The 13754-nt window shown below is 37.1% G+C and overlaps 1 protein-coding gene across 3 annotated transcripts in view; it reads left to right on the top strand.

Moving 5' to 3' along the window:
• RBKS (ribokinase) overlaps positions 1-13754 on the top strand; it is a 71903-nt gene that overhangs the window by 31167 nt on the left and 26982 nt on the right. For 2 of the 3 annotated variants that reach the window (XM_039697667.1, XM_039697668.1), the window contains exons 5-6: positions 3811-3975; positions 9290-9381. In XM_039697667.1, the coding sequence (XP_039553601.1) occupies positions 3811-3975; positions 9290-9381 (257 nt within the window). The remainder of the gene's footprint in view (positions 1-3810; positions 3976-9289; positions 9382-13754) is intronic. The other variant, XM_039697669.1, reaches the window with a different exon arrangement.

Genomic DNA, 13754 nt, shown 5'->3' with positions numbered 1-13754 from the left:
TCCCTTTCAGTCTGCCTTCTTGCCACTAGCTCTGTCACTTAGCACACCTTCTGCTAGCAATGTGATATTGGATGGTAAGAGCTCCATAAAGTGATGATGTGTTGTACTTTTAAACACATATGTAGTGAGGGAAAAACCCTCTTTGTGGATAATTTTTTACACTATTACCTCTGAAGGTGATTGCAGCTTTGGCCATATCTGGTACTGATTACTAATGGTGCCATTTTCTTGGCCTAACTGGACTAGAGGTTTGAACAAGTCCGACAATATTCATATTCATATTCCTAGCAAAAATTCAGTGGAGGCACAACAGAGTTTGGCAAGTCATGATTTAAATTCTCTTGATTATTGCAAGTTAGGACTTGGAGCTCACCTACACAGAACCCTGCATGATAACCCTCACTTGAGACAGGCACTGTGCTGACTTTATGATAAAGTGATTAATCATTCAGGAACAGTGAATAGACATTATTTTGTAAGTTGAGTGTATTTTCAGTACCAAAGCACTAATAGTAGAAAAACATTAAAAATATTTATTTAGGTAAGGCTAAGTAAATAAGGCAAACTTAGAATACATATGCCAATTCATTTGTATTATACTTTCCATAGAGGAAGATCTTTGGTTTGAACCTTCAGGTTTATGAAGAAATGTCACCTGAATTTTAAAGACTTTCTACATATTGACTTTCTTCATTACCTTGAATGTTTTATATGCAAGACTCTTCAATATTTCTATCAAGTAGTTGCCTAGAAATTGTGATACCATAACACACCCTTAACTCATCCTTGTATTCATGAATTATGTGATTTCACAGCATATGTTTTTCTTATAACATTCTTTTCTGATCACAAATAGAATTTTCTTCTGTGTGAATTACTAAGCAGAAGCTCTGCATCTATTGTTACAATTACAGTATTTCATCTGTTTGATAATTTGATTCATTCTAAGCACTACTGATGGTTTTTAGGCTTGTCATCCAGTTTTAAAGATATTTATTGCACTGTGGTGTTTACTGGTTTGACATTTGATTTTTCCACTGGCTCTTCTCATCTGGTGTCATCTATAAGATGACCCATGTGAAAAAAGGTCTGGCTTGAGTTATCCATCTTTCTAAGAACTGGCAGTAGCAATTTTAGAAGCCCAACTTAGGACAGTTTTTATGTATGCAGCATTTATCCTGACTGGACCCAGTCCCCATCTGGTGTAAGCCTGTGCAAGCTTATCGGTTTCATTTAGCTGTTACAGCTTATAGCAAGTGTGAAAGTGGCCCTTAATATTCTAGCTGATGTCTGCAAAACTCAAAGTTTTATAGATGTTCCCATCAAAACTGATATTTTTAGTGTAAAAAAAGAGATTTTAGAATTAAAAGTAATGCAGTAGATACATTATTCTCATTCTTGGTGTGGGTAATGTTTAATCTCACTGGAGTAGTTTTAGTAATTAGGTATACAGTTTAAGGCTTCCCAGGGTTAACAGAGGTACATAGACTTTTCTGGACAATAGTTTATCTCCTCCTCAAACAGATGTCTAAGATATGTAAGACTAAAAAAACCTCTGAAAATATGTCTATTCTCCTTGTTGAAGGAACATAGAAAAACAATTTTTAGAAATTAGTTTTCTTAGAGTTTTCTAGTGTGTAGGATTTTTTTAACTTAAAAAATTATTTCATGTTGGACAAGATGAATCTCACCCCTCTTTGCCATCTGTCTTTAACTCTGTTGTCCCTGATGCTGAATTCCCATCTGATTTCCCTGGCAAGAAATAATTCCTTTCAACAAAATGGTTGCTGTTAATACAAAATTTTGAATTCATTGTGAGTGCACAGGTTCAGATTCTGTCTTCATGCACCCCGGTGCAAGTTTGTGGTCAATGCTATCATTCACTAAGTGTGGTATATATAGCTAAGAACAGAATGGGGGTTGCGGGGGGTTGTCCCCTCCAGCTTGGATTCAGTCTGTCTGGACTGTTGCACCACTGTAGGTACTGCATTTCCCTGGCAGGTTTGAAAGGAGACTCTAAGTTTCTGACCTTTTGTAGTTACGAAGAAAATCTTCAGACTGTGATCCAGTGTAGCACAGTCTACCTTGAATTTGTACATACGTGTTTAAGGAAACAGCCCCCCTTACTGCCTTGGGCCATTAGCTCCGAAGTCTGATAATAATATACATGTCAGTACAGCTAAATAGTTCAGTAAGATAATGCAGCAAGACATGTGAATAGAGTCTGAGACTCTAGGAAGCACAGAGGCCAGGCAGAAATGAAAAAGATTCTTGTTCCACTGATTCCTTGTCTTTTACTGCTTGCGTTGCTGCACCCTAAAGCTATCAAAATATATGCTTGGCAAAATAGGCACAATTTGCCTTTGAATATTTCCCCAACAGGATTCAGATATCTTTGGTAACATTTACGTGTTGCAGAAGGTTTTTTGTTTTCTTTTCTTTTGTTTTTTATCCAAGATGCCCATCATTGTCTGTTGAAAAGCAGGGCGTTGGCTTTTAAGTGCTGAGGTTTTGCTTTTCATATGCAGCTGTTCTGTACCAAACCATTGACAGCAGAATTGCTTTGGAAAGCTTGGGTCCCTCCCTCTGAGATCACTATATTATTCTTTCCATTGTCCTGCTTTCTTTTTGGAATGTATTTAGGGAGAGAAGCTTTGCACGTTCTTAGTCAAAGGACTTTGAAGTCACATTCAACAAAAATAATGTATTTAAAAACATAAATATTTATTTGCAGAGTAATTCAGTTCATTACAGAATTGGTAGCCTTTAATGATTGGCAGTCCTTAAAGGAATCTTTAGCGGGGGCGGGCTGAGCCTGTAAATCAAGGAACAACTGACTTATTGAAGTTAATACCTGAGTGATTAATAATAAATTTTAATTTGAAGGCACCCATGCCTGAAGGTCTCTAAGTGTTGTAATAGAGATTAAAAAAAGAAAGAAATTGCAATAAAAGAAGGTGATTTGTGTGTCTGAAGAAAAACAAAAGAATATTTGGAACCTACGTAAATGAACCTCACCTAACTGTAAAACAAACTACAAGAATAAAAAGAATCTTAGATGTGCTTTGAGACACTGCCATGCTTCCACACACAGAGCTTTGTTTAGACCATTCTTCTGGCCACCTCTAAGAGCAGAGGAAGCTGTTGCCCACCTTCTTTACTCACTTCTAATAAAACTTTCCTAAGACACAGGCATCACCTTTCTGGACTTAGGTGACAAGCTGGTTCTGGTGTTCATGATGATTAGAAGCCCTAACTTGAAATGTCTCAGGTAAATGGTGCAAGCCTGCTTCTCTGAAATCTAAAGAACATGCATAATTTTCTTAGCTGTGTGAAATACTTTTTGTTCCCAGCTGATGAGAAAATTAAAATTTTTATGCCATTTTTGGCATATAAATTCAGTAATCACATTGATGCTTTTCTCTTCCAAATGCTACTGGAATATTTTAGGAAGATGCAAATATCACCCTCAGCGTGTATCCACCATCTCCACTGTGACTAGTGCAGTGCTTCTTTAGAGTTCACAGAAGACACCAAAATAAGACTGGGGAATGCCCATATATGATTTTTCCCAAAGGAATTTATATTGTGTTTATTGTGCAGAGCTAATTCATTAGTACATCAATCTTTTTGATTATCCTCTGAAATATTTGTGTATTTGAAAATGTGAGCAATGCATACCTTTTTAATGGGGTTTTTTTGGGAAGTAAATTGAAATACTCATCTGAAATATATTATAAAAAGTGCAAGGAATTGTTTTACATACTTTATTGTCAAAGTTAAAGTAAAAACACAATATCTTCTCTTTAGGACAGAATGTTATTGTCATAGTCCCAGGAGCCAACCTGCTTTTAAATTTTGAAGACCTGAAGAGGGCTTCTGATGTCATCTGTAAAGCCAAAGTGGTTGTTTGCCAGCTAGAAATAACCCCTGCTGTTTCTCTTGAAGCTCTGAAAATGGCACGTGCCAGTGGAGGTAATTTAACATAAGCCATTATCTCTCTTTCATTTCTGCTACATGAAAAATACTCTTTATCGTACTTTCTAAATAAAGATCCTGTAGTCTATTCTGGTTTCTGTCATATTAGTTTTATTTAGAATTGAAACAATAGCCAACAAATTCATGCTATGCTAATGAGAACTGAATTACCTTTAAAAATTTTGCAGTGTTACCCTCGGATAGCAAATCAACTCCTACCCTTATAATCTCCCTGTGTATGTCTGGTGCTGCCTTTCCTCCTGTTTTCATGCTGTGACTAAATACAGTATAATGTTGGTAGGTCAGGAGCTATGGGCCTGACTCTGCTATGATTCCAGAGCAGAACAGGAATAATGAATGCAAGTCAGTAAAGTTCCCCACACAGGAAAGTGAATGAAATTACTTCAAAACCAGACTTATGCCCTTGTTCTCCCAGTGTAGCAGTAGGCATGGCTGTGTTTTTTTGTATAGTAGCTGACATCCTTAAAATAAATTTAAAAAAAGCTTTTGTTTTCTAACCAAAGCTCTTGTGTGACTGGGCATGTTGCCATTGCATAGACACAGTCATGGTCTGTGAAATTATTAGAAAATTGTTAGTGTACTATACTTTTAAATGTAGGGCATTGTTCCTTCAGTGTAGCATATATGTAGATGAAAGCTGATATTTTGCTTGAACAGGATGGGGTTTCATTTCCAACATAACATTTTTGTTGTTTAAGTGCCTGTAATGCTTTCAGTTACTCAAGCACAATTACCACAGTATTTGAACACTAAGTAAATAATTATGCAAGAGAGGCATCTATATGAGATTTAAAAAATGCTTTTCCCTTCTATCCAGAAGATCAGACTGGGAGGAGACAGCTCATAGCATAGTCACTCATGCAGCAGATCAGAGATGCAAGTGGGATCAGAACTTACTATTTTCTTGAAGCTGGGCCCAGGCTAGCTCCAGTAGACCACAGCATGCTGGAATTGTAGGCTCTCCAGTTCACCTCCTGCACCATGAACTGTGGTGCACCTGTTGCACTATATTTTGTCATTAAATTTTATGAAAATAGATAACAGCACTTTTAATCTACTGGTTAATGGACTCTAGTTGAATCATTAATCAATATCCATTACTTATTTTGTCCATTTCTGTGAACTCTATGAGCAGTTTTGGCAAGATGCTTCACACTTTTGTCACCCTCCTATGGCAGGATGCCAGCCTTGGCATCTTGGTGACAGAAGAAAAGACAAGATTTTTTAAAAGCAATTGAGAAAAATTCAAACTTGATACACAGAACAGACATGCAATCACTTAGCAACTGTAGACAGCACAATATATCAAGAAAAGATAGTAGTTAACTGTGGGCCAGCTGTAGTTCTGTGCTGTGTGTTATCATTGTGCAGCTCTTCTGTCAGGGAAGTTTGGTTGCTTCTGCTTTAAAACAATAGGCTACACATGTTCAAATGTCATGTGCCATCAAATCTAAGTAAACAGCTGAGTTTGTAGCACTGTAAAAACCTATCTGTAGCCAATAGCAAATTGTTAATGCAATTTCTCTTCTTTTAACTTGCAATACCCTCATGTATTATGTAGCACTTCATGTTAGAATGTTCACTTGACTATTTTTGTGTAAAACAGATGCATACCCAGATGCCTCAAACCTCTGTTTCAATGAGGGTTTTTTGCTTGTTTTTCTTCATTCTTACTGAAAGAAATAAACAAAAGAGAGAAAGAATATAGCGACAGGCAAGAACTCTTTGCTTCTCTTCAGTGAAGGTCATCTGGATCTGTAAGCTGGAGAGGGACATCTCATTATGTCATGTACATGTCATGACATCCTCTCATTGTGGCACTGATTGTTCATTATTCTTGTAACAATCAGGAAGGAAGGAGGGAAGGAGGGAAGGAGGGAAGGAGGGAAGGAAGGAAGGAAGGAAGGAAGGAAGGAAGGAAGGAAGGAAGGAAGGAAGGAAGGAAGGAAGGAAGGAAGGGTTGTGAATATGAAGTGGATATAAATTGTAGAGGAAATCTGACTGGACAAGTAAAGGTTTTTAGTGGTCAATGGTGAGAATCTGCTGCTGCCTCCAAAAGTCTGGTTTTGGACTGCTCTAATGACAGACTCCATAAAATATAATAATAATAATATTATAATGCCCAGCATATTAATACTGTTGTGAAAAATGATGTGGAAGCACCCTCAGTTAAAGGTTCCATGTCACTTGCAAGAAACAGATCTATTTTTCGGATGCTTCAAGCTTTTAATCTTGGGCTACAATTTTTCATAACAGCTGTTTGTCTGTGGTTAAACTCTTCATGATTTCTGCCAAAGCACTGTGGTTACAGAAACCAGGCAATGGAAAATGCCTCCCACCCTACCCTAGCTTTTGAATTATGAATACCAGCTACCTTAAAATTTACTTTAGACTTGATAGCAAGGGAGCTTTCTTTTAAAGATAAGCCTTCACAACGGTACGGAAACCTGCCTGATTTTAACTGTATTATCGACCTCTGGAAAATAAGTACCTTTCACACAGACATCAGAAAATTGTTAAGAGCTTCACAGCTAGCTTCCCCTGAGCATCTGTCCATACAAGCACTTGTCCATTTGGACAGCATGACTTCCAATGTAATTCCTGAATCTGGTTTTAGGCAACTTCTTTTATTATGTTAAGGATCTGTTGTAGGCCCATGAAGCACAGAGCAGGAGCTTGCTTAATTTCAATACAGAAGAGACAAAGATAGATGGGCATGCTGGTGATGGAGAGTTGATTTCAGGCAAAGGAAATGTAGGAGAGATTTACTTGATTTTTGGGGGTGGCAGAGGAAGAAAGAAAGGAGAAGCTGAAAGAGGAACAAAATTGGAACAGAGATTAGGATTTGTTGAATAGAGATTGGAATATGGAGGTAGAGTCAGGGAGCAAGTTGTGGACACTGGAAGTGGGAACAGGAACTGTGGGCCATAAAGAGAGATGATGTGGTGCAAGTGAGTGAAAAAGGTTACAATTGTATAGTTCCTATGCAAGGAGCCATAAAGAATAAAAACTCATTGAGGAGAATGGATCTTGGCAAAAGGAGAGAAGTGACAAGCTCGAGGAGTAGTCCTATGGGAATCTCATGAGGTTTAACAAGACCAAGTGCAAGTGGCTGCACCTGGATGGAACAACCCTGGTATCAACACAGGCTGGGGGATGAACAGATCAAGAGCAGCCCTGGGTAGAAGGACGTGGGGTTGCTGCTGGGTGGGAGGCTGCACATGAGCTGGAAATGTGCACTCACAGCCCAGACAGCCAAACGTGTCCTGGGCTGCATCCAAAGCAGCGTGGGCAGCAGGGCCAGGGAGGGGATTCTGCCCCTCTGCTCTGCTGAGACCTGGAAGCTGCATCCAGCCCTGGGGCCTGGCACAGGAGAGACCTGGACCTGTTGGACAGAGTCCAGAGGAGGCCACCAAGATGATCAGAAGGATGGAGCACCTCTCCTGTGAGGAAAGGCTGTTTGTTCAGCCTGGAAAACTCTTAGTGGTGACCTAATTGCAGCCTTCCAGTAGCTGAAGGGAGCCTACAGGAAAGATGGAGACAAACTTTTTACAAAGCATGTAGTGACAGAACAAGGGGAAATGGCCATCCAACCCAGGCCATTCTGTGATTCTGTGAAAGAATTTCAGTAGACTATAAGTTCCTCAGGAGGACCAAACAGATTATCCTGTTCAAAAGCCATGCTCTTCTTCACAACCTGAAAAAGGATCTTAGGGTTCCTCTATCTTCCCCCATGCTCAGCATATAATAAATATGGGAGAAAACTAATAGTAGTCTATTACATTGTGCTCATGACCAGTCTATATTACTTAAAACCCAAGTTGGAGCACTTCCAGTGCTGTTCCTGACCCATGCATATGTCAATATGATACCATGTGACAGTTTGTTTTCCAGTATATGCTGGTTTTTGTTTTACCTAGGAAAGTATACATTAAAGTTTTATGTTTAAGAAAATGTCATTAGTGTTGCAGTTAAGAAAATAGGAAATGCAAGAGTTAAGGTTCCCTGTGAAACCTTAATTTGTCTCCTTTCTGCATATGTATTATGTTGCAGTCTTTAATTATATGATCACATGCTGTTTTTCAGTGGTATGTGATCATATAATTAAAGAGTTTATTATAATACATACTGTATTGTAATAATTTAAGGGAGCCAAATTAAGATTTCATTGGAATTCCTAATCCTGGCATTTTCTGACTTCTGAGTAAAAGTGTGTCACTTTAATACTGTTTTTAATGAGACAGGTAGAGAGGCATGATAAAGTTGTACAGTCAAAGGTTAAAACTTTCTAAGTGTCAGTCACCTAAACTTCTTGGTACTCAGATTTCAGAAGTCTCTGTGCGTCTTTGTCTGTTAGGGCACTAAGTGGATTCAGAGATGTTCAGGGTGTCTGACTGTTGCATGCTATAGCTTACAGTCTAAATATGTGTTTAGGACAGAAAATTTAGGCATCCAGATTGGAAGATTTGATCACTCACTATAAGGAATATTTCTGAAATAAGAGTGTGTGCTTTATTTAAAAATGATGGCCTTGTGGTTAAGACTCAGATATTAATCATGGAATTGGCAAAGTGAAAAACCAAGGCTGCAGACTTCCTCTGTTGATAATGAGTAAGTCACTTACACTGTCCTCATGACAAACCTTTGCTGCTGCTACTAGGGGCCTTAGGCTACTACAGTTTAAAGTTAGGTTAACTAACATATTCTACCACATGTTAAGTTTGGGTCTAGCTCTGCCAAATAGCATACTAAAAATATGCAGTGCCTTGTCTACACTACAGTTTTATAATGTGGCATTTTGAACAAGTTAGGTAACACATTCAGAAGCATATTTAACTCCTTGTCTGGACATGCCCCTCATTACTCCATAACTCGTGATTCTTCATGTACAGAACTCAGATAACGACACTGAAAAATTCTAGAACTAAATCAGTTCTTGTAAAACTTATACATATAATGGAAGAAGCATCATCAGTTAAACAAATTGCATTAATGTCTAAGTATTTTCTCTTTTCTAAAAAAAATAATAGTTTCTGGGGTTTTTTTGCTGTTACTCTTCCATAATGTTCCCATCATGACAGGTGCCTGCATATGAATTAGAATGCAACTTTAATATAATAAACAAAACGTTTATCTTTTGTATAAGAGGAGGATGCAGAAACTGAGAGTAATTTGTGTGTTAATAATAAATATTGGGGTGTGTGATTGAAACACAACGGTCTTTCAAGTGATGGCTTATGAATCCAAAACATTCCAGATTTAGATTTTCTTTTTCTTTTTTTTTTTTCAGTAAAGACTTTGTTTAATCCAGCTCCAGCACTTGCTGACCTAGACCCACAGTTTTATACCTATTCTGATATCTTCTGCTGCAATGAAACTGAGGTAATGGTCATATGTCATGTTAAAGAAGGAGTCTTAAGCACGAAAATTTCAGAATAGTCTTCTCAGAAATACAGCATAAGAAACAGGAAAATTGAGCCATGCTTCTCTTACCTGACCTAACCAGCAAAGAGGAGTATTCTAAAATAACTTTATCTTGCACTTGAAATTAAATTAGCTGTTTGCAGCAGGAAAGCTGGGTCCAGCCTTCCTTACAAGTACATCAGCAAAACACATCCATAAAAGGACACTTGTTAAATGTTATCACTGAGTGGTAAATATTAAAATAGTTCCTTGTCCTTGTTCTGTGGTCCCTTGATATGATTAGCAGGAATGCATTAGCCATAGTGTTCTGACAGTTTTAAACTCTGCTGCCAGGAGGTGATGCACGCTTGCTGCACTTGATGGCAAATAGTAGTTTCATATGCCTCTTCCTGTCAGATCTGTTTTCAGTGAATCTTCTCTGGCCTTCAACTGTATATTTTGCTTTTTTCTTTTTCCCCCCTCCTTTTTCTCTCTTTTCTAATTCAAGTGTTATTTCTCCCAAAGGAAATTGGTTTTGTCACAAGAGACAAATTTACCTCATCTAGTAAGATTTTTGTTTAAATTTGCTACTTATTACCATTAGGCATGCTGTGTTCCTTCCCCTCACTCTCTCTTCACATAAACAGGAATGTGGAAGAAGTAACCTATTAGATAGGAACCATGTCTTGATCAGAATTAAAGTTATCTTTAAGAAACATGATTGCTGTAATGAACATTATCCCTTTGCGTGGAGAGTAGGGGGAAGAGCCAAGAGAGAGCATGGTCCTGCTTACTTGTATGTTTTTTGTCTAATGACAATGTCTGTCAGTGGAAATTTTTGAAGACTCAGTTATCCTCTTTTGAAATTTCTGTTAAACCCCATCACAAACTATATCAGAAGTTCTCAGTCCATGAGTCTTCTAGCATTTAAGAGTCAGCTTAAGTAACCCAAAAGGACATCTAAGTTTTATTCTGGGATGTTTCATTATGGGTCTGCCAAGTTCACATACTCTAGAGAATTAAAGAATTAGCAAAATAGCAAGGTGGGAGATGCTATGGCTCTTCAGGTCTCTGGAAGCCAGAGTTTCCAGGATAACTGGCAGTGATACAAGTTGTGGCTCAGACACCACACAACAGATATCAGAATTGAATTCTATGTCATGAAGAGAGTGTAAGGCAAAGTATTTATTCTTGTTCAGGGGACTTGCACAACATCAGTATCTTGTTTTCTTAATGCCATCAGAAAACTTTTATGCTTGGACTATGCCTCTGGATTGGCTAAATGGTGCAATGGCTCACATTTTGGACTGAGAACATCCATACTCTCCCACTATTTAGTAAATATCGTTCATAGTTTGCTTTTTTAATAGTGCCACTTGTTAATTTTTTTCCCCCTGCAAATACTTATCCCCCATATATTAGAAACAAAACTTTGTTTTACTTTACTTGTCTTATTCCTGACTTTTCTCTCTTTGCATCACACATGTTAGATTTTTCCTTTTGTTGTATTTTATTGCTAGGGGACAGTCTTGAAAGAGGCATTCTTTAGAAGTGTAGCTTGCTGGATCCAGGGGTATTATTATTACCACCACATGGAGAAAAGAAAATTACTTCTATTTAGAGAACAAGAAATACAGGTGTATAATTATAATAGATCCATGCTCACTCATCTATCTTTTCCTGCAGAGCTGGAGGTACAGTTTGCATTCTTTTCTGCTGTTTTCTTTTAAAAAGTAATTACCATGTGAAGATAGCTAGGATCACTGGATGCAAGGTCAGGAACAGAAATGTGCTCTCAACTGTTTGGGAGGCTCATCTTTTCTGAATTTCTGGAAATGCTAGACATATGGGAGTTCCTGCCAGCCATATCATGGGAGCATAAATCCAAGTGTACGGCATAGTCTGAGAACAACAATGGCTCATAAATACCTTTGTTTTTAGAAACAACCTTTTGAAACTTTGCAATAAAATCGATTATGTTAGCACAAATGTAATATTAAATTTTGTTTGATTTCCTTCTCTCTGTATGTCTGATTTGTATTGAATTGATTTTTAGGGATGAACTATTGCCATTGTTCCTTTCTTGTTGCTGAGAAAAAAGGAAAAATCAAACATTTGTTTTTCTTATGTCACAAGTTTGAAAGTAGTTTTTTTAGTAATTGTTGTATGTTCATATACCATCTGTTTTCTGTTATCTTTCATGACTTTCTTTAATTTCAGATCTCTATAATGAGTACACTTGAGAAGTCTGATATACAGACAAATGTTTACATACCCAAATAAAGGTTAGCAGTCACATCTCTACGTGACACTTAAAATCAACAAGTTAATTCTACAAATCTTAAAGATAATTCAAAGTTTTTTTTAACTTTATGCATTCAACCAACTATATATGCATTTCCATCATCATCTTAAATCAGGGAGTACCTAAACTGATCTGAACATATACTGGGAAAAGATCTTTCAATCCTATTTAAAAAAAAATTCCCTTAGTATTTACTGGCAATTACAGTTAGAAAATAGCACTTGGATGAGATGGACCTTTTCTCTAAGCCACCATGGTCATTCTCTTGGATTTTAAAGAAATATTATTCTCTGTGACCAAATTTTTTGAATGTCCTGGTTACAACTGCTGTCCTGAGGTGTTCTGTTCCAGCTCCATTTTCTCTCCTACTTGGTATTTCTAAGTCTCAAATGTCTTCCTTCCAGCCAAAATCCTATTTATGTTCCAGCTTTACCCTTTCTGGAGTAATTTTTCTTGTTATCTGGTACTTTTAGCTACTTCAAGGAAAAAAAAAAGTGTATTTCTGCTTTATCTTTACTAAGTCTTTTAAATAGTTAATAAACCACTTTCAGTTTGAAGGTGAGATCTTTAGAGCTGCCCAGTTCAACTGCTTCTAAAACATTCTTTTAAACACAGATGTGTGCTTTAAGACAAGATTAAATTTACACAGATATTTTATTTTTATTGCTTGGTTTGCCTTTCTTAGTAATTTATATTTGCAAGTATTTATCACAATTTCATCATAATATCCCTCTCCTCCTTGTTCACCAAGAAATACTTTTAAATTATAAAATCCTGTGCTTTTTGGATAATATGTGAACAGTATGTTTGTAACAGAAAATGATGTTGGCTGTCAAACAGAACACCAGCCATATAGTTTAATACATCTCATAAACTGTGTAGGGTGTTTGTATTATCAAAAATGAGAAAAGGGGATGGTCCTTGTGTTTAGCTGAATTATTACTGAGATAGAAGTTTCTGTTATTTACAGCTCTAAAGGTCAGGGTCTTGATCTGCAATACCTTTGTCACAGAACAGAAGTTTAAAGTTGTCAGCCATAGTGTCAGCCATGGGATGCTGGCTCTCAAACATGCAAATATCAAATACAACATCAACGCTTTATATTCCATTCTTTATTAAATACTTTAGGATTTAATGAAATCACATGCAGTATCTGGTATAACAGCACAGCTTGTTCTTATGGATTTACATGCTAGAGAGAAGCAAACAAAATTACATTATCAGTGAATTATCTACCATTAGTTTGTCTAGAAGGCTCTTCACAAGCTGTTCTTTTCACTCTTGCTTGTTGCAATAACAGGGGTTTTTATGTCTGACATTACCTTCTTTTTATGTGGTTCATGAACAAAAATGTCAGAACAAATCTTGCAAGGTTATCAGTTCTTTTGCTGCTTAGCCTGTAGTTCAGTTTTATCTTTTCCCAGAAAGATCAAACTTGTTGAGACTAGTTTGTTAATTCCCAGATGTAGCAAAGCCTAATCCCTGAGGTTTGTGAAGGAATGTGCTAGTTCTCCATTCCCTTAATTCTTCTAATGAAAAATAAATGTATCCAGTGTCATCCTGGTGAAAACTAATGGTTGTTCTTTTCAGTCATCTATAAATGTTAAAAAAGAGACAACCCTATACCAGACAAGCTCTTTGGAATACTTACCATTTTTTTCCCACGTATTTGTATGATTCCTTGCTGCAGATGGCTCTAGGCATAACCACAATGTCAATACAGTTCATGTGTTGTTTTTCTTTCTTAGTGTGTGCATGCAGTTACATAGCCCTGCAGGTTAGGAACCAAAATATATTGCACATCAGCAATTTCAATTTGATCCTAAATGTTTTGAAGAACAGCTGCTTCTCTGTTCAAAGAGTACTGAGGAGCCCTTCAGGAGAAGAAAAACTCCTGAATGGTTACAGCAAATTATTAAGTTTGACAAGCTATTTTAATGCAAAATTGGAACTACTTTCTTCCTAATGTAAAATGGGTATCAGACTTCTGATCTAAAGAAGGCCTTGCAAAGATTTAATTAAATACCAGCATTGGAGCTTCAATAAC

The sequence above is a fragment of the Passer montanus genome, unplaced genomic scaffold, assembly GCF_014805655.1.
Source record: "Passer montanus isolate IOZ18808 unplaced genomic scaffold, ASM1480565v1 scaffold12, whole genome shotgun sequence".
NCBI classification, from domain to species: Eukaryota; Metazoa; Chordata; class Aves; order Passeriformes; family Passeridae; genus Passer; species Passer montanus.
The sequence above is the reverse complement of the archived record's forward strand: the minus strand, read 5'-3'. Positions and strand labels throughout refer to the sequence as shown.